This window comes from Trematomus bernacchii, unplaced genomic scaffold (genome assembly GCF_902827165.1).
Source record: "Trematomus bernacchii unplaced genomic scaffold, fTreBer1.1, whole genome shotgun sequence".
NCBI classification, from domain to species: Eukaryota; Metazoa; Chordata; class Actinopteri; order Perciformes; family Nototheniidae; genus Trematomus; species Trematomus bernacchii.
In genome coordinates this window covers 275228-293651 of record NW_022987826.1, presented here as the reverse complement: position 1 = coordinate 293651, position 18424 = coordinate 275228, and the positions used below count along the sequence as shown (strand labels likewise).

Sequence of the window (18424 nt, the reverse complement as noted above, 5' to 3'; positions counted from 1 at the left end):
TCAGGTGTATATCAGTATGTAGTGTCTCTACTTTAAAGAGTCCTCTCCTGCTGATGTTCAGGTGTATATCAGTATGTAGTGTCTCTACTTTAAAGAGTCCTCTCCTGCTGATGTTCAGGTGTATATCAGTATGTAGTGTCTCTACTTTAAAGAGTTCTCTCCTGCTGATATTCAGGTGTATATCAGTATGTAGTGTCTCTACTTTAAAGAGTCCTCTCCTGCTGATGTTCAGGTGTATATCAGTATGTAGTGTCTCTACTTTAAAGAGTCCTCTCCTGCTGATGATCAGGTGTATATCAGTATGTAGTGTCTCTACTTTAAAGAGTCCTCTCCTGCTGATGTTCAGGTGTATATCAGTATGCAGTGTCTCTACTTTAAAGAGTCCTCTCCTGCTGATGTTCAGGTGTATATCAGTATGTAGTGTCTCTACTTTAAAGAGTCCTCTCCTGCTGATGTTCAAGTGTATATCAGTATGTAGTGTCTCTACTTTAAAGAGTCCTCTCCTGCTGATGTTCAGGAGTATATCAGTAGTTAGTGTATCTACTTTAAAGAGTCCTCTCCTGCTGATGTTCAGGTGTATATCAGTATGTAGTGTCTCTACTTTAAAGAGTCCTCTCCTGCTGATGTTCAGGTGTATATCAGTATGTGGTGTCTCTACTTTAAAGAGTCCTCTCCTGCTGATGTTCAGGTGTATATCAATATGTAGTGTCTCTACTTTAAAGAGTCCCTCTCCTGCTGATGTTCAGGTGTATATCAGTATGTAGTGTCTCTACTTTAAAGAGTCCTCTCCTGCTGATGTTCAGGTGTATATCAGTATGTAGTGTCTCTACTTTAAAGAGTCCTCTCCTGCTGATGTTCAGGTGTATATCAGTATGTAGTGTCTCTACTTTAAAGAGTCCTCTCCTGCTGATGTTCAGGTGTATATCAGTATGTGGTGTCTCTACTTTAAAGAGTCCTCTCCTGCTGATGTTCAGGTGTATATCAGTATGTGGTGTCTCTACTTTAAAGAGTCCTCTCCTGCTGATGTTCAGGTGTATATCAGTATGTAGTGTCTCTCCTTTAAAGAGTTCTCTCCTGCTGATGTTCAGGTGTATATCAGTATGTAGTGTCTCTACTTTAAAGAGTCCTCTCCTGCTGATGTTCAGGTGTATATCAGTATGTAGTGTCTCTACTTTAAAGAGTCCTCTCCTGCTGATGTTCAGGTGTATATCAGTATGTAGTGTCTCTACTTTAAAGAGTCCTCTCCTGCTGATGTTCAGGTGTATATCAGTATGTAGTGTCTCTACTTTAAAGAGTCCTCTCCTGCTGATGTTCAGGTGTATATCAGTATGTAGTGTCTCTATATCAGTATGTGGTGTCTCTACTTTAAAGAGTCCTCTCCTGCTGATGTTCAGGTGTATATCAGTATGTAGTGTCTCTACTTTAAAGAGTCCTCTCCTGCTGATGTTCAGGTGTATATCAGTATGTAGTGTCTCTACTTTAAAGAGTCCTCTCCTGCTGATGTTCAGGTGTATATCAGTATGTAGTGTCTCTACTTTAAAGAGTCCTCTCCTGCTGATGTTCAGGTGTATATCAGTATGTAGTGTCTCTACTTTAAAGAGTCCTCTCCTGCTGATGTTCAGGTGTATATCAGTATGTAGTGTCTCTACTTTAAAGAGTCCTCTCCTGCTGATGTTCAGGTGTATATCAGTATGTAGTGTCTCTACTTTAAAGAGTCCTCTCCTGCTGATGATCAGGTGTATATCAGTATGTAGTGTCTCTACTTTAAAGAGTCCTCTCCTGCTGATGTTCAGGTGTATATCAGTATGTAGTGTCTCTACTTTAAAGAGTCCTCTCCTGCTGATGTTCAGGTGTATATCAGTATGTAGTGTCTCTACTTTAAAGAGTCCTCTCCTGCTGATGTTCAAGTGTATATCAGTATGTAGTGTCTCTACTTTAAAGAGTCCTCTCCTGCTGATGTCCAGGTGTATATCAGTATGTAGTGTCTCTACTTTAAAGAGTCCTCTCCTGCTGATGTCCAGGTGTATATCAGTATGTAGTGACTAACTACAGCTCATTGAGCTAAAGGACTCTCTGAGGGACTTTAGTCTAAGTTATCTCAGTGAGCCTCAAACGGTTTGGTCATCTATGTAAACACATATTTCCAATGCAAACCTTTATCTATTTAATAAAGTAAAAAAAATGTAAGAACTCATTCCAATGTGTAGCTACTATAGGACAGTAACACGTACAAAATACAGTTTATAAGGTGATTAGTGAAATGTGATAATCTAATTATTTTTTGATTGTTAAAATATATACAGTTCTGTATGAGCGTTGAGAGATGTATCCATAAGGCGCGTTCACACCGCAGTACTTTTCCCACAAAGGTTCATCAGAACTCTAGTTCTGATGAACGAAGTACAGATGGCGTTCACACCGGAATAAGTCCCTGGGGGAGGATTAGGCAAATGAAGCAGCTGACGTCACTTCTTCTTCTTCTGCTTTGGGTTTACTGGCAGGCCGCAAACAACTTCACGGCGTATACTGCCACCCGGAGTCCCCGGCCGGAAGTCCCCGGAGTTGGAGACTGGCTTCAGTAGAAGCTGCTGGGACTCCCAGCTGCTTCTACTGAAGCCTACAGAGTAAATCTCCAGAACGCCGACACCTCCTCATCTCCACCGCTCCCATGTTTTCTTTTGTGTTGCCATAAGTTAGTCTCTCTGCGTTTCTGCGCTGGGCTAATGCTAATGCTAATAATGCTAATGCGAGGATAATAAAATGGCGGCTTCACAAAACTTTTTGGGAGTTTTACGGAGCGTGGTTTGCAATCCGCCCAGCCAATCAGACATAGGAACCTTTTTCTCCCACGAAAGTACCTGCTCTCTAGCAGGGACGGAAAAGGGGGTAAAAAGGTTCTCATGAACTCATTTTAGTTCCGGCTCTTTTTGGTGTGAACGCGACATTTCGGAACTATATCGGAACTAAAGTGGGAAAAGTACTGCGGTGTGAACGCGCCTATTGATCTCTTCATCTTGCTCTCACCAGATTGATGCTTTTATCTCCAACATTTAACCCCTAGAGGAGGTGAGGTCCCCCCCTAGAGGAGGTGAGGTACCCCCCCTAGAGGAGGTGAGGACCCCCCTAGAGGAGGTGAGGTCCCCCCCTAGAGGAGGTGAGGACCCCCCTAGAGGAGGTGAGGTCCCCCCTAGAGGAGGTGAGGTCCCCGCAAATAAAACAGGTTCACGTGGATAGGATACCAGATACATTTGCACACTCGTCATATACACTACACATTTTTCTTGGATTTTTGTTAACACCATAGTCCCTAATATATTTGTAGAAAGGCAGGAAATGGGATTCAAATCGAGAACATTTTTCATTGCAGAGGACCCCCTGTTGTGTGTGTGTGTGTGTGTGTGTCCCCCACTTCTCAAACCAAAGCTACACCCTTGACTGATGAGCTTGGTTTGTTTTCAGTGTCTTTCTAAACTATGATGATTATAACTGCATTAAAACATGAACTTTTGATACGTTATGCATGATCCGGGCGGTGTGAGCAGATGTTATAGAAAAGCGACCAATCAGACTGCTCAGCGGGTTATTTAAACAACGAGTCCCGGCAGCCCCTGAAGGTGTCACCTGAACGTATCCCTCCGCGTGTAAAGTGTAAACATTAGGCAGCCTACAAAGAGCAGAACTGTTTCACAGAATATTCAATATTTCTTAAAAACACGATGAGAGGAAGTACTAGTACCCGCAGTTAGAAGCTGTTTGTTGTTCTGCAGAGATGAAGAGGTGCTGAGGAGCAAGTTGAGCAACCATCATCATCATCATCATCATCATCATCATCAAAAACGAGTTCCTGCTTTAAAGATGCAAATGTTCAACAAAGCTCAGGTTAGATTATCTACGAGGATGGTGGAAAGTAACTAAGAATATTTAATCAACTACTGTATTTAAGTGTACATTTAAAGTACTTTACATGCATATTACTTTATAATGCAGTATGTACATATACATTTATACTGGTGGAAGACTTTTTTAAAGTAGGAACACCTGACAATGTACTCGGTTAACCAAAAATACATTAGGTGTGTCTGGAGGAACACAGGGATTTGAGTCTTTGCAGACCATTGACATGCACTAACACCTATAGAACTACAGGAGAGAGAGCACCACAGAGAGAAGAACAGGTACCAAAAGTTGCATTATTTATTGCATGAAATATATTATACATGAACATCTCTTTTATGTTGACATTATACTGCGCTGTAAGTCTTATCTTTATGCACAATAACACAGTCATTAAAATGTAGTTATAGTGGTGTAGAAGTATAGAGTTGCAAACAATGGAAAACTGGAAATATAATCAGTATCAGGTTTATTAACAACAATCAGCATGTATGCAAAATCAAGAAATATAAATATAGGTAAATATACAAAACAAATATAAAAAAATACTACAAAAAAACATAAATTAGCTTATTATACAATTATGTACAATATATCTAAATATAGAATATTTAAAAATAGAAAGGCTGTGAAGTTTTGTGTATTTTTGTGCAGAAATGTGGAACATTCTAAGAGGGATGTGCAAACGTACGCAGTCTTAGTTTCAAGTACCTACAATTAAATGTAAGTATATTGTAAGTAAGCATAGTACTTCCACCACTGTGTATATTGTATTTATATACATAACAATGTATTGCACCACAACACTGATAAAAAAGCAAACCTATTGAAATGCAGTTTGTTATTAAGAAGCGTTATTAACCTGAGGCATTGTACAGATGACACATCGATCTATTTTGTATTATGTATCTAAATCTTCAAATTACCTTATCAGATGCATTCAGTGGATTAAATACAATATTTCCCTCTGAAATATAGTGGCGTGGAAGTAGAAAGTAGAAAGTAGAAAAACATGTGAATTCTGGAAATATTATTAAGAGCTGAGGGGTGGGTCTACTTTTTTCAGCGGACGTGCTCACTGCCTTGGAACACTGTGCATGGATGTATGTGTGAGTGTGTGTGTGTGTGTGTTTGTGAGTGTCGAAGTGTGTGTGTAAACTGCCTCCTCTCGTGCTGCTGACGACAGACTGCCATCGGGATTATAAAAAAAACTACAAATATAAAAACTCCTACAGGAGAACCGTGACCCTGCAGCGGGACTCCCTCTGTCACCTAGCCGGGTTCAGAGCTCTATTTACGGGGACGATATGAGCCAGCCTCGGCCGGACGAGTTCCAGCCTCCTCCGGAGTGCCCGGTGTTCGAGCCGAGCTGGGAGGAATTCAGAGACCCGTACTCCTTCATCAATAAGATCCGACCCATCGCGGAGAGAACCGGCATCTGTAAGGTCCGGCCGCCCCCGGTGAGTGTGTCTGATTCCCCGGTAACGGAGGGGCGAAATGTCGGTAGAAGGACCGGCTCAAGGAGAGGAGAAACGCTGTAGATTTAAAGGGACTCTCCAACATGGCGGACGTTCATTCTTTGTGCTGCTCACACACACAGAGGCTCTCAGTGGTGGGAAGTAACCAAGTACATGTACTCAAGTACTGGAGGATGTTATAAAAGGAAAATATTCCAACAAAATACTAATCATTAAAAAAGAATAAGGAAAAGTAATTACACCAAATATACATGTATACAATATTCATAATATTCATTTTCACATTGTGTGTAATGCCTTGTTTACAGACAACAAATACCTAATAGGGATACAAATAATACATCTTCATGAAAATAAACTAAATCACTAATACACTTACAATGAATATATGACAACTGCAGTAGTGAAGTACATCAGTCAAGTTCTGTAAATATTATAATACATATTTTGTATGTGTCATTAAAAAAGGTAAAGTATTTACACCAAATACTAAAAAACCTTACTACAATGAATATTTGACAACTGCAGTATATTATATTTTAAAGTGGAAGCAGGGATTTATATTATACATAACAACAATAATAATAATACATGTGATTTCTGGTGTTTTTCCTGGTGCTCAAAGCGCTTACATACATATATTTATGTGCTAAACATACTGAGATGAACATGGGTCATAGTATTAAAAAAGAGCAATATGTTGTTGACATGATGTGTATTTATGTAATTAGTGATAAAGTAACCAAGTACATTTACTCAGGTACTGCATTCTACAAGAATTACACATACGTATTCTCAGTAATAAAGACCTATATTCAGAGAAGTACACATTATGTCATATACAGAATAAAATAGAATACTCTCTGATTTACCAACCTGCTGATCATATACACATAGTGTAATAAAGAGGTTGTGCACAGTAGCTTATATAGTAAAGTATATCCTTTGAGGTAGGCTGCATTATTTAGGTACAACATTGTACTTGTACTTTAATTTAACTATTACAACTGTGTACTTTTCCTCCACTACATGTATTTAATACCTTTAGTTACTTCACAGATGTGGATGAATGATGTGAAATATAACCAAGTGTTAAATCAGACTTTAGTTCCACCTGGAGTAAATCCACAAGCTACCCTGCAGTATACAAAGTCATTCAAACTAGCTGCACCTTTACCAGCTTTGAGAACACTTTCATGATCAATCATTATAAAACATATCATATATATTATTCTGAAATGGACCAATCTGCACAATGACTACTTTTACTGTCGCTACTTTAACTATATTTTGATGAGAATACTTTTATACTTTCACTTGAGGAACATTTTGAATGCAGGACTTTTACTGTAACAGAGTATTCCTACACTCTAGTACTTCTACTTTTACTCAAGTACAAGATCTGAGTACTTCTACTTTTACTCAAGTAGGCCTACAAGATCTGAGTACTTCTACTTTTACTCAAGTACAAGACCTGAGTACTTCTACTTTTACTCAACAACAAGATCTGAGTACTTCTACTTTTACTCAAGTACAAGACCTGAGTACTTCTATTTTTACTCAAGTACAAGATCTGAGTACTTCTACTTTTACTCAAGTACAAGATCTGAGTACTTCTCCCATCTCTGCTAGGCTAGTTAGCTCCCGTTTGTGGCTATTTAAACGCAGTTCTTTTGCCCCGTTTCATGTTTAATGTGTCTGATAAAGATGTGTTGGTGTATTTCGAGTGTACTACGGTGGTGTTCCTCCGTGTTGTCGGTAAACAAAGCCCCCAGGGCTCCGATCATTGAGGCTAGGCTAACGTTAGCTCAACAACCAACCTGTCATTAAAACCTGAAGGAAGTTGAAGCCGGTTTTTATGAATGGACGTAGTGGCCAAACGGTGGTACTACAACTACCGTGATGTCATAATGGACTTTTCCCATTGACTTACATGGGGGAAAGAGACGTCTGTAAATCAGCGTGTAATTTTTTTTAAAGCTAAATAAAATACCCAGCATGAACACTGTTACATCCCTTATTTAACTCATTAAGGTGTTAACGTTTTAAAACGCGTTAAAAGATGAATCCAAGTTATTTTCTCTATCGATTCATCTGACTGACAGAGAGCAGGGGATCGGATGCGGGGTTTAAGAGGAAAACCCAACTGCGCATGCTCAATGGGCCCACATCCGGGTAGTTTAGTGGCCATTCTGGGCTTCATGCACCATTGAGTAACGCTCATATAAACGGTGTTGTATTCAGCTCTTTTATACAACCATGGTCATAATTCAGGACACAGCTTTGACATCTGTTCGGAGGGAAAACTTTCTCCTTCTTCAGCTTAAAATATGAAGATAAAAACATGGATTATAAACATGAATTAACCCTTTTGGCCTTATTATTCAAATGTCAACACATCCCTGCAGTTGGGGTTGATTAAGGTTTCTTTGTAGGAGAGCATCCTCACAAAGCACTTGCATCCCTTCTCAGTTTCTACTAAATATATGAAGCTTTTATGTGTTTATCTCAATGGTTAACTTAATTAAATGTTCTTTTTAATGGTTTAATGTCACTGAAATGTGCCCTTGTGATGGGACTCAGGTTTATTTACATATACTCTTATTGTTATATTTGAAGATGTGGTTCAGCATCGCAGTTGTGTTGCATGATGTAGTAATAAATTACGCGTGTGTGAAGGTGAGGCAGTGTTCATGCTCGGGCCTGTATGTTGCAGGGTGTTGTCCTCCATGTTGGCTTTGTGGCAATCTGTGAGGGAGTCTTCCATCTGGCCCGTCTGTGTGCCAGGCAGCGGGGGAGGTGGGTTTCTCACTGTCAACAAGAAACTGGGATTAGGTCAATCTGTTGGGATGCTCGTACTGGGATTAACCTCCAAATGATGAACATAAATGACATCATTGGGATGTCTTTGTGGCACGAATTGGCTCCTGATGTCTGGTGTTAGGTCGGTTTTCCAATCAGCGAGGCTATGATGTGTTCAATGGAACCTGTAACATAATATAATATCATTATTTAACGACATTATGTTTGTGTCTTCTGTTAGAAATTAAAATCAAGATTCATCAATACTTCTGCTGCCTTTTCTGTTTCTTAGTTGTTGTTGTTGTTGTTGACGCGTCTCTGCTTGTTCTTGTTTAGCTGTTTTCAGTATAGCCGATGTAGATTTTCAACATGGCATCATTGAACTGTATGTTGGGATTATACTCCAATCCTCCAGTGTACTCAAAGTGCTTTATTCAAATGGCTTTGCGTGCTGCTCTTTATCACAAAACCATTGGATTTAAAGGATATATATCTGGTTTGAAGTCCAATTAGCTCGACTCTAATGTGTTCAAAGGAACCCGTAACACATAGAATATAATAATTAAACAGCATTATGTTATCTCACAGGGTTTGTGTGATTTCTGTTTCTCAAAATCTTAAATACTATCAGTATTTTTTCCACATGTATTTACAGCGCGAAGAGGGGACACTCAGGTTCACGCTGTAAATACATGTGGAAAAAATACTGATAGTATTTCAGATTTTTGTCGTTAATTAACAAGAAATGTCTCACAATGTTACGGGAAAAACTGAAGTCATAAATGAGGTCGACCTCACCATGCGAAGTGCTAAGATGAGATGGACCTTTATTTAAGGAGTTGAAAACAGGACAGATCCACACGAGGTAAAACAAGTACACACCAAATGTAAATGATTCAGTAACTGTTGAGATATTTACATATTTGTGTTCAGATTATTAGATATATTTAAATGTGGTGTGCCGATGCAAGCCGGTCAGAAAGCAAGACTGAGTCTGGACAAACATGATCAGTCTTTTCAATATGGAAATGCATTTCTATTATTATCCTAGGCGTTTTTCAGCCTAGGATAATATGGAATAAACGGCTGTAACTTGCTCAGGGAACATAATATGCAGGTTAAATGTAATTTGGAAGTATAAAACATCTATATGCAGCTTTATAAATAATAAAAAAGAAAATTCCTATGATCCTGGCAGAGTAAACACTAAAAAAACATTTGTACTGGCGTTTTTGAAAAGTGCTGGTAAAGTCAGCCATTATCACACAAAGTTAAGGTAAAATGTGGACTTTAAATGAAGCAGACTTGAGCTTGAGCTTCTCCTGAATCAAATGAGGTAAGGCACTTGATGCTGGCTGCTAGAGAAGGTTAGAAAAGGTGAGGAGAAACAAATAAACACAGGAGAGTCAGGCAGGCGGAAATCCCGTCTTTTCTTCACCAAAAATAATACAGTTTTTCATTTTTTTTCAAATTGATCTCAGGGAATATTCGAGTCTCGTGTCAATGTACAACCTTCCTCTCAAAAATGTGACATCAAATCCAGAAATGTGAAAGTTGTCTGATATCAAAGTCACAATGAACATGCGTGACTTTTCAACGTTGGAGTAACTCATTCTGGGGACTGCAACCCTTCAGAGTCTTTGTCCACTCTCCCACTTTGTATATATCTCCAATAGTCCCTCTGTTGTTCTGCCTGCATTCTGGGATGTTGTTGTCCTGTATGCCGGCTGTGTTCAGTATTGATCTGATATTGATCCGTGTTATAGAGGAGAGCGTCTCTGTGTTCAATCAATCAATCAATCAATCAATCTTCAGCAGCTGCTCTCCAAACTATAACCTCACTTTGAAAACCTGCAACCAGTTATCTGCTCCCAGATATCAATATCCATGCTTCCTGTTGTTCTGACCTTTGTGTGTGTGTGTGTGTGTGTGTGTGTGTGTGTGTGTGTGTGTGTGTGTGTGTGTGTGTGTGTGTGTGTGTGTGTGTGTGTGTGTGTGTGTGTGTGTGTGTGTGTGGTGTGTGTGTGTGTGTGTGTGTGTGTGTGTGTGTGTGTGGTGTGTGTGTGTGTGTGTGTGTGTGTGTGTGTGTGTGTGTGTGTGTGTGTGTGTGTGTGTGTGTGCAGGGCTGGCAGCCTCCGTTTGCTTGTGATGTCGACAGACTTCACTTCGTTCCTCGGATCCAGAGGCTCAACGAGCTGGAGGTGAGTTTAGTTATTTAAATTAATTAATCCACTTTTTTCCTGTATCAAACATAAAGACATAAACATGACATTTATTCACTTAAACATTCAAACTGATTATTGAGTGTATCACGTCTCTTCCTCAGTGGATGATGTTTCCTCTTGTTTAGATTACTCAGCCCTGTTATCTCTCTCCGGGGATCGCCTCACTTTTCCTTCTAAGCCTCCCTCTGGTTTGTTCCCCTGGTTCCTGACTGTTTGCATTTCTCACATTATGTCCCAGGCGCAGACCAGAGTCAAACTCAACTTCCTCGACCAGATCGCCAAATTCTGGGACCTGCAGGGATGCGCCCTGAAGATCCCCCACGTGGAGAGGAAGATCCTGGATCTATACAAGCTGAACAAGGTTTGCATGTCATTGTCATTGTGCTGAACCTTGTATTTTTTGCACAGTGTGAGATAAAAATGACACTTATATTATGAATATTACACTTAAAGGGGACCTATCATGCAAAATGCACTTGTTGATGTCTTCTCTACATCACCATGTGTCCCCGGTGTGTCCCCGGCGTGTCCCCGGCGTGTCCCCGGCGTGTCCCCGGCGTGTCCCCGGTGTGTCCCCGGTGTGTCGGGGAACTCACGCAGCGTCAGAAAATAAACCCCTCTCTCTTTTCCTCCGTACCCAATCTCTAAAAACGGGGGAACAACGGAGCTGATCCAGATTTGCGTCCGATATGACGTAATATCTGAAATGTGGACCCACGGCCCTATCAGAAACGTTGCTATCAGAAACAATGCCCGACTGTTTTGGACGTAATATGGTCTGTGTTTACATTAGCATCGCTAACACTCAGAGCTAACCTGTACTGGAGAGCATGTGTGTGAAGAAGCAGGAAATAAAAAGGAACTCACCTTGTGGTATAACCAGCAAGAGAGAAAGCCTTTGAGCTCCATACTGTTTCAGAGAGAATCCTTGATAATCCATGATATGGCGTTTCATCACGGCAGCATTTAGTTTAGACAGTAGCTGCCGGGTCCCCCATGAGCTCAGCCCTCTCCCTTTTTATTTTAAAGCTTTATACCCCAAATCAGCACTTTAGAAACAGGAAGTGAAACAGAGGGATATGAGGCATGGCTAGAATGGTCTGTTTGGTGTTTGGAGCAAAACACTTCATAGACATGTTTTTTATATATTTTTATATATCTGAGACCTATGCTATTGCCTAAAGATAGCATGATAGGTGACCTTTAAGAGAGGGTTGCAGATGGGAGGCGTGTGGCGCAGTGGGTTCAAACCCCACTGCAATCAGCATGTCGTTGTGTCCCTGAGACACTTCACCCCAAAGTGCTCCTGTGGGGATTGCCCACAGTATTGAGTCTGTTAGTCCCTTTGGATACAAGCGTCTAACAAGCGATGTCATGTGTTTTATCAAGTCATGTCCAATACCTCCAGAAGTCCAAATGTCAACATTTATTTAAAACAGGATAAATATAATGACTCTAAAATTCACAACATGTGTTTATCTCACTAAATAATCTGCTTCCATATTTGTTTGTTGTTGTTTAGCCTCAATAATAACATGTTTACTGCACTCACAAACAATGTGCTGTCCTGTTTGAGGCACTGGCGAGTTATAGTCCTTAAAGAACTTTAAAAATGAGCATTTCTTTACGTGATTGTTTAACAATAAAAACTCTGAGAGAATAACCCCACAACAAAACGTGTGTGTGTGTGTGTGTGTGTGTGTGTGTGTGTGTGTGTGTGTGTGTGTGTGTGTGTGTGTGTGTGTGTGTGTGTGTGTGTGTGTGTGTGTGTGTGTGTGTGTGTGTGTGTGTGTGTGTGTGTGTGTGTGTGTGTGTGTGTGTGTGTGTGTGTGTGTGTGTGTGCAGCTGGTAGCAGAGGATGGAGGCTTCGATCTGGTCTGCACGGAGCGCCGCTGGACGAAGATAGCGATGACGATGGGTTTCGCTCCAGGTAAAGCGGTGGGCTCTCACCTGAGGGTTCACTACGAGAAGATCCTGTACCCCTACAACCTGTTCCAGAGCGGAGCACACCTGCTGGTGAGGAGGAGGAACTACACTCACATCTACATATTAAACATCTTTCTTAGAGGAGCGAGCTGACACACAGAGAACATTGGAGCATGATCTGAGGCTTTGGAAAACGCAGGAATGTGCATCATTTTATTGCATCATACGGATTTTAATTTTGCACAATCCACGTAAAGCTAAAGAAACGTCTGTAGAAACAAAGATTGAGTTTTCTCAAGTTAATGTTTCAAGTCTCTCTCATCACGAGCTCAGCAGCTGGAGAGATATGGCAATGAAAACCTGGAGTCCTCCTCCAGCAGAGCAACATGAATCTATAGAGGACATAGAACTAATAAAACAGATCAATCAAATAAAAGATAGATACAGTCATTTTTCATAAATTCAAACATTTGTCTGAAAATCAAAAAATTCGGACTTTCTCTAAAAATTCAGAAAATCTAAAACATCCTGACTTTTTTCCGAAAATCCTTAAAATTCTCACTTTTTCCTGAAAATCATACATTTCTGAATTCTTCCTGAAAATCCTAAAATTCAGACTTTTTCCTGAAAATCCTCAAAATTCGTACTTTTCTCAAAATTCTGAAAATCTTAAAATTCTGAAAATCTTAAAATTCTATATACAGTAGGACAGAACAGATAAAACAGATAACATAGTGCAAGAGAATGTCTCCCTCTGATCCGAGAGAATACCCTGTCAACTCAAGACTCAGAGTAAACCCTCCTGGCTCCATATATATTATTTGTTTATATCTACAGCTAATTTTACTACAAATTCTTAAAATATTTGAAATGTAAAAATCCCTTCGTAGTGTTTTCATACAAAACTGCATGAACACACAAATTACTGAGGAAGACATCTGAATATTGTGGAGGTTTTAATAATGAACGTGCCACTTTTTAAAAAACCTCATGAAATGACAAATGCTATGAGGATAAGAATCAGAAAGAGAAAACCCACTAAAATCATTTATATTCTCACCTAAATCTATGCCTGAATGATGGTATATTTCTACATGGAAAAAACTCATAATTTCACAAATGAATGAGACAATAAACGCCCTCCTCGGCTCCGTACATATCATTTATTTTATACCTGTAATGGCCCTTTATACCTGTATATTGCATTATTGAACGTTCACTCATAAACAAAAATCTCAACATACAATCAGAGATGAAGAAAGCATCATTTTAGGCCCCGTCCACACGGAGACGAAAACGAACAGAATTCAATATCAAAAAAGTCTTCTGTCCACACGAGACCGCTCGACCCGCTGGAGACGCTGTAGTACATATGCCGGGCCTGTAAGTGGCGCTGTACTTCCGCCACAAAATACACCAAAATCAACTGACTGTGTGAACGTGAACATTAATAGAATATCCCCTCCCATCTTCAGAGCAATCTGACTATTATAATATTAGCGTTAAGAAAGCTTACTTAAATATCTGCCACGACATAAGTAACCGGATCAGAGTAACATTAAGTACAGTCCGCGGCACTGTGAGTGCAGACGTAGATGTGTCCCATTATCATTCATATCATATCACATCATAATGTATCATATATTTCCTTATCTGAGTCAGCTGAGCCGTATCTGGCCGTGCAACACTCACAGTGTCACATACTGTATGCAGAAGTATTATTTTAAGCAACACATTAAGTTGACGAAACACTCGAGTCAAATGTAATTAAAGTCAGATCGTGTCTTGGACGGGGCAGTGATATCATAAACCTGTTAATGTACGCATTCAAACACTTTCTCTGTTACCAGCTGTATTCACCTTGCAGGTGCAGCTATGTGGCTTTGATCCTGGATAAAGTGTTTAAGTCATGGATGTTTAAAGTTTAACTTCTTCATATTTGACTAATATTAAAGTTCACTTTTCATTCAGGAAGTATGACGCTGCGCTGTCAGTACGCTTGTCCATGTTTGTGATTGGTCGAATGCTCCAGATACCACCCCTTTCATGTGAACGCGCACCTAACTAGATAGGACACGGCTGGCTTGAGCGATCCACTTGATAACCAGCGTCGTAGTACAGTTTAGCGAGAGCGCATATGTTTTGGCTTAGGCCAACCGGCTAACTCAAACATATCCAGGTTAAGTTGAACCAGCTTCGTAGTACAGGCCTCTGGAGAGGTGGGGCTATGATCATATAGGGCGTACATACAGAGCCGTAAGCGTTTCGTCCCCAGACCTACCGACCTTGGGAGCCGTTATCAAAGGGTATCGTTTGAGGGCTCCGTGTCCGCGGCTCCGTGTCGGCCTCGTGTGGACGAACCGTCTATACGATAAAGAACTGTAGCGGATACGACCCGTTTCGTCTCCGTGTGGACGGGGCCTTAGGCCTAGGCTCCACGGGGACGAAAACGGGTTGAATCCGCATATTTCTCATGCGTATAGCCCTTTAAGCTCGACGACGCCGTAACAGAAACGTAGAAACAGACCCCGCAAACGACAACGGGTCCAAAGGTGGATAGATCTGGGAACGGAGCGCTCTGGGGGGTCCAACGGGCCGTGGGGTCGCCTATACGGTCATCCGTTTCATAGCCCCGCCTCTCCCCGCCTCTTCCCACCTCTCCGCGTACCCCGCATCATTGCTGATGTGTTTCGTTAACAACAACAATGGCGGATCGCAGGGTTGCTATCGTGCTCCAGTCGCTACTGACCATGCTACAGTTCTTTGTGCAACATCTACAGGAGCTCCTCCTTGAATTCAGATTATTTATCTTTATCTCGATATGGACATAAACGCGAGTGAAGTCTAATCTGACAGGACGGAGACACGCAGCTCCTCCCGCTGTGATGCAGCGGGAGCAAAACACACAGTTCAAGTCAGATCATCACCCTTAGCTATTTTAATTACCTCTCAAACTAAACTAGTTATAAATATGTTCATTTTTACTGTCGAGTCATCATTACTGGATCAGCTGCTGCATGAGACAGACACTGACGCTGTGAGAAGAGAGGAAAAAGAGAGGCTCCGTGTATTTGATGATTATATATCATTATATCGTCGTTATTCATTTGTTTTAAAGCTCAATAAATAACAATGAAGACCTTTGACCGGCACTTTTATAATTTTGTCCGGAAGATTTAAACTTTAACACACGCTGACCGGCGAAAAACTCTGCCCGGTTCTGTCGGCCCCCACCGCGGAGAATAAACAGAAGGGCAGCCATGACAACCATTCTTCTTCGCTGCTTTTGTGGAGGAAGTTGCTGCTTTTGTGGAGGAAGTTACAGCGCCACGTACAGGTTCGGCATATGGACTGCAGCTTTTCCAGCGGTTGGATCTAAACGGAGCCGTCTCGTGTGGGCAGACACTATCCGGTGTATATTGCGTGTGAACGGAAGCTTTTTGCGATTGCGTTTGCGTTACTCCTATGCGTTTTGCCGTATGCGTTCCCTTGGAGCCGGGGCCTTAGATGTGATGCCAAAGGCGTGTGAATGTTTGCTTTACTCACCCTCACAGAGTGTGTGTCAACAGAAACACAGTACACAGAGTTCAGCTGATCTGTAAACAAACCCTGATAATGCTCATCCATAGCGTTTTATTTCCACCTATCCTTTAATGTTACGGTCAAAGTTAAACCATGTGTCACGCTATAAAAGATGTGTTCAGGAAGACTAGTTTCCTACCATGAAAACAAAAGGAAACAAATGCATTATTAGGATATGCATGGTTTGTTTACGTTGCATTTAATTTAGAGATGACGTTTGTTTTGAACTCTGTTGTTTGACTAACATCAGAGTGTGAATCTGAGTATAAAGAGGGCTGCTCAAACCCAACGTGTGTGTCTCCCGGCTCTCTCTGCTCAGGCTCCAGAGACAGCTTCCAAACTGAAGCTTTGTTTGGAGGCTGACCCTGAACTGGAAAAGGTACGTTTGTGTCGGCAAACTCACCATTAACAAACATGCATGAAGACGTGCACGTGTGGCGGTGTGTTCAGGGTCCTGTTTCAATGAAGACGTGCACGTGTGGCGGTGTGTTCAGGGTCCAGTTTCAATGAAGACGTGCACGTGTGGCGGTGTGTTCAGGGTCCTGTTTCAATGAAGACGTGCACGTGTGGTGGTGTGTTCAGGGTCCTGTTTCAATGAAGATGTGCACGTGTGGCGGTGTGTTCAGGGTCCTGTTTCAATGAAGACGTGCACGTGTGGCGGTGTGTTCAGGGTCCTGAGCGATTAGTTTCATGAGGAGGTGGAAGAAGTATTCAGATTACTTAAGTGAAGGTACTTATACCACACTGGATGAAAGGCTTTCTCACAAATACAAGTCCTGCATTGAAAATGTTCAAAAGTTGTGTTATGAAAAAAAGTCAATAAATGAAAATGTAATAATTCAAAATAAAGTTTAGGTTGAGAATACTCAGGGAAAGTACCTCCAAATAAAAAAAAATATATATCAGAAAAAAGTTTGTGTGTGTGTGTGTGTGTGTGTGTGGTGTGTGGTGTGTGTGTGTGTGTGTGTGTGTGTGTGTGTGTGTGTGTGTGTGTGTGTGTGTGTGTGTGTGTGTGTGTGTGTGTGTGTGTGTGTGTGTGTGTGTGTGTGTGTGTGTGTGTGTGTGTGTACAAGTCAGTTAAAGTTTATGCTAAAAATATAATATTTTCACAGCTTTACAAGAATCTAAACTTTAAGTTTGGGCTATTTTTGATTTAAAAACTCATGTTTCTAATGTAAAAATCCTAATGAGTAAATCAGTAAAAAGTACACTTTCATAGTGACATGAAAAGAAAATACTCAACTAAAGTACAAGTACCTCTAAACCTAAAAAACATACATCAGTTTTTGAAGTATTTGTAATATCTCCAGGTGTTGCCTCGCTGTCAGATGTCTCTCTTTAAAGACAGGAGCTGCTGGGCCACCTCTCCGTCCACCTCTCCGTCCACCTGTCAGGCAGTCTGTGTTATCCAGACAATGCAATCTGACGCTCTTAATTGATATTTAAAGTGACACAATAACACAGACTGACCGACCAATGGAGGCAGACGAAGCCCAGAAGCTCCTGCGTGCTGCGACGTAACATTACAGTTGTAATTGAGCTAATCAGCGGCTCATCAGTTTAAATGTTGTCTCCTCTCCTCTCCTTCTCAATGGCCTCTTTAATGACTAAACAGCCCCTCGCCCTAACCCCTCGCCCTAACCCCTCGCCCTAACCCCTCGCCGGGCAGCTCTCTGAACGCCTGCTCACCTTTCCTCTGTTTGGCATGTTCCTCCCTGTTTGAACTGAAATACTTCCTCTAACCACATCCTCCTCTGGATGTTGACTCTCTCTCTGATGGAGTCCTTCAGCCACAGCGTGACGCTCTTACTTCCCCAGAGCTTATTTTATTACAGCTGATAAACACAAGTAACACTCATATAAAGAGATCTTTTTAAAAACAGGCCGAGGGGTCTCACACTTCCTGTTTCAGAACACCTGTCTTTGTTGGGGTAGTCAAATGAAACGCAGCGTCTAAACATCTATTCATATCTCACCTGAACACACAGGTATTTCCAGTTAGACACACACACACACACACACACACACACACACACACACACACACACACACATACACACACACACACACACACACACACACACACACTTTAGTTTGACACACAGATCTTGTGATACCACAGAGCAATCTTGAAACCTCCTAAGAACAATAATAAATACAGAAATCGGGAGTTTAAAGACCCGCTGTGTGTTCCTGCAGTGTGTTTCAGAAGGCGGAGGGAACAGGAAGTGACATCACCGCGGACACCAAGGAGCTGCAGACCCCCCCGACCTCGCCCGACACACACTCTGCAAGAAGAGCCAAGCGCATGAAGTGTGAGGTGGGTGACGTTTCAATGCAGAGACACACACGCACGCACACACACACACACATGCACGCACGCACACGCACGCACGCACACACACACACACGCACACACACACACACGCACACCTACACACACACATACATACACACACACCACACCACCTCGCACACCACACACACACACGCCCACTACCACACACACACATACAT

General features: G+C 41.4%; 1 protein-coding gene across 2 annotated transcripts; it reads left to right on the top strand.

Moving 5' to 3' along the window:
* The first annotated feature begins 4976 nt into the window (after nt 1-4976).
* On the top strand, nt 4977-18243 carry LOC117499349 (lysine-specific demethylase 5B-B-like). 2 transcript variants are annotated; one of them, XM_034151693.1, is made up of 6 exons: nt 4977-5354; nt 10298-10375; nt 10638-10760; nt 12245-12415; nt 16227-16286; nt 18107-18243. In XM_034151693.1, exons 1-6 carry the CDS (start codon nt 5202-5204, stop codon nt 18137-18139), a joined length of 618 nt encoding a protein of 205 aa, XP_034007584.1. In that variant the 5' UTR covers nt 4977-5201; the 3' UTR covers nt 18140-18243. The 2 variants fall into 2 exon arrangements, with proteins under 2 accessions (XP_034007584.1, XP_034007586.1); XM_034151695.1 differs by lacking the exon at nt 16227-16286 and having other exon boundaries at nt 4984-5354; nt 18107-18227.
* The last annotated feature ends 181 nt before the right edge of the window (nt 18244-18424 follow it).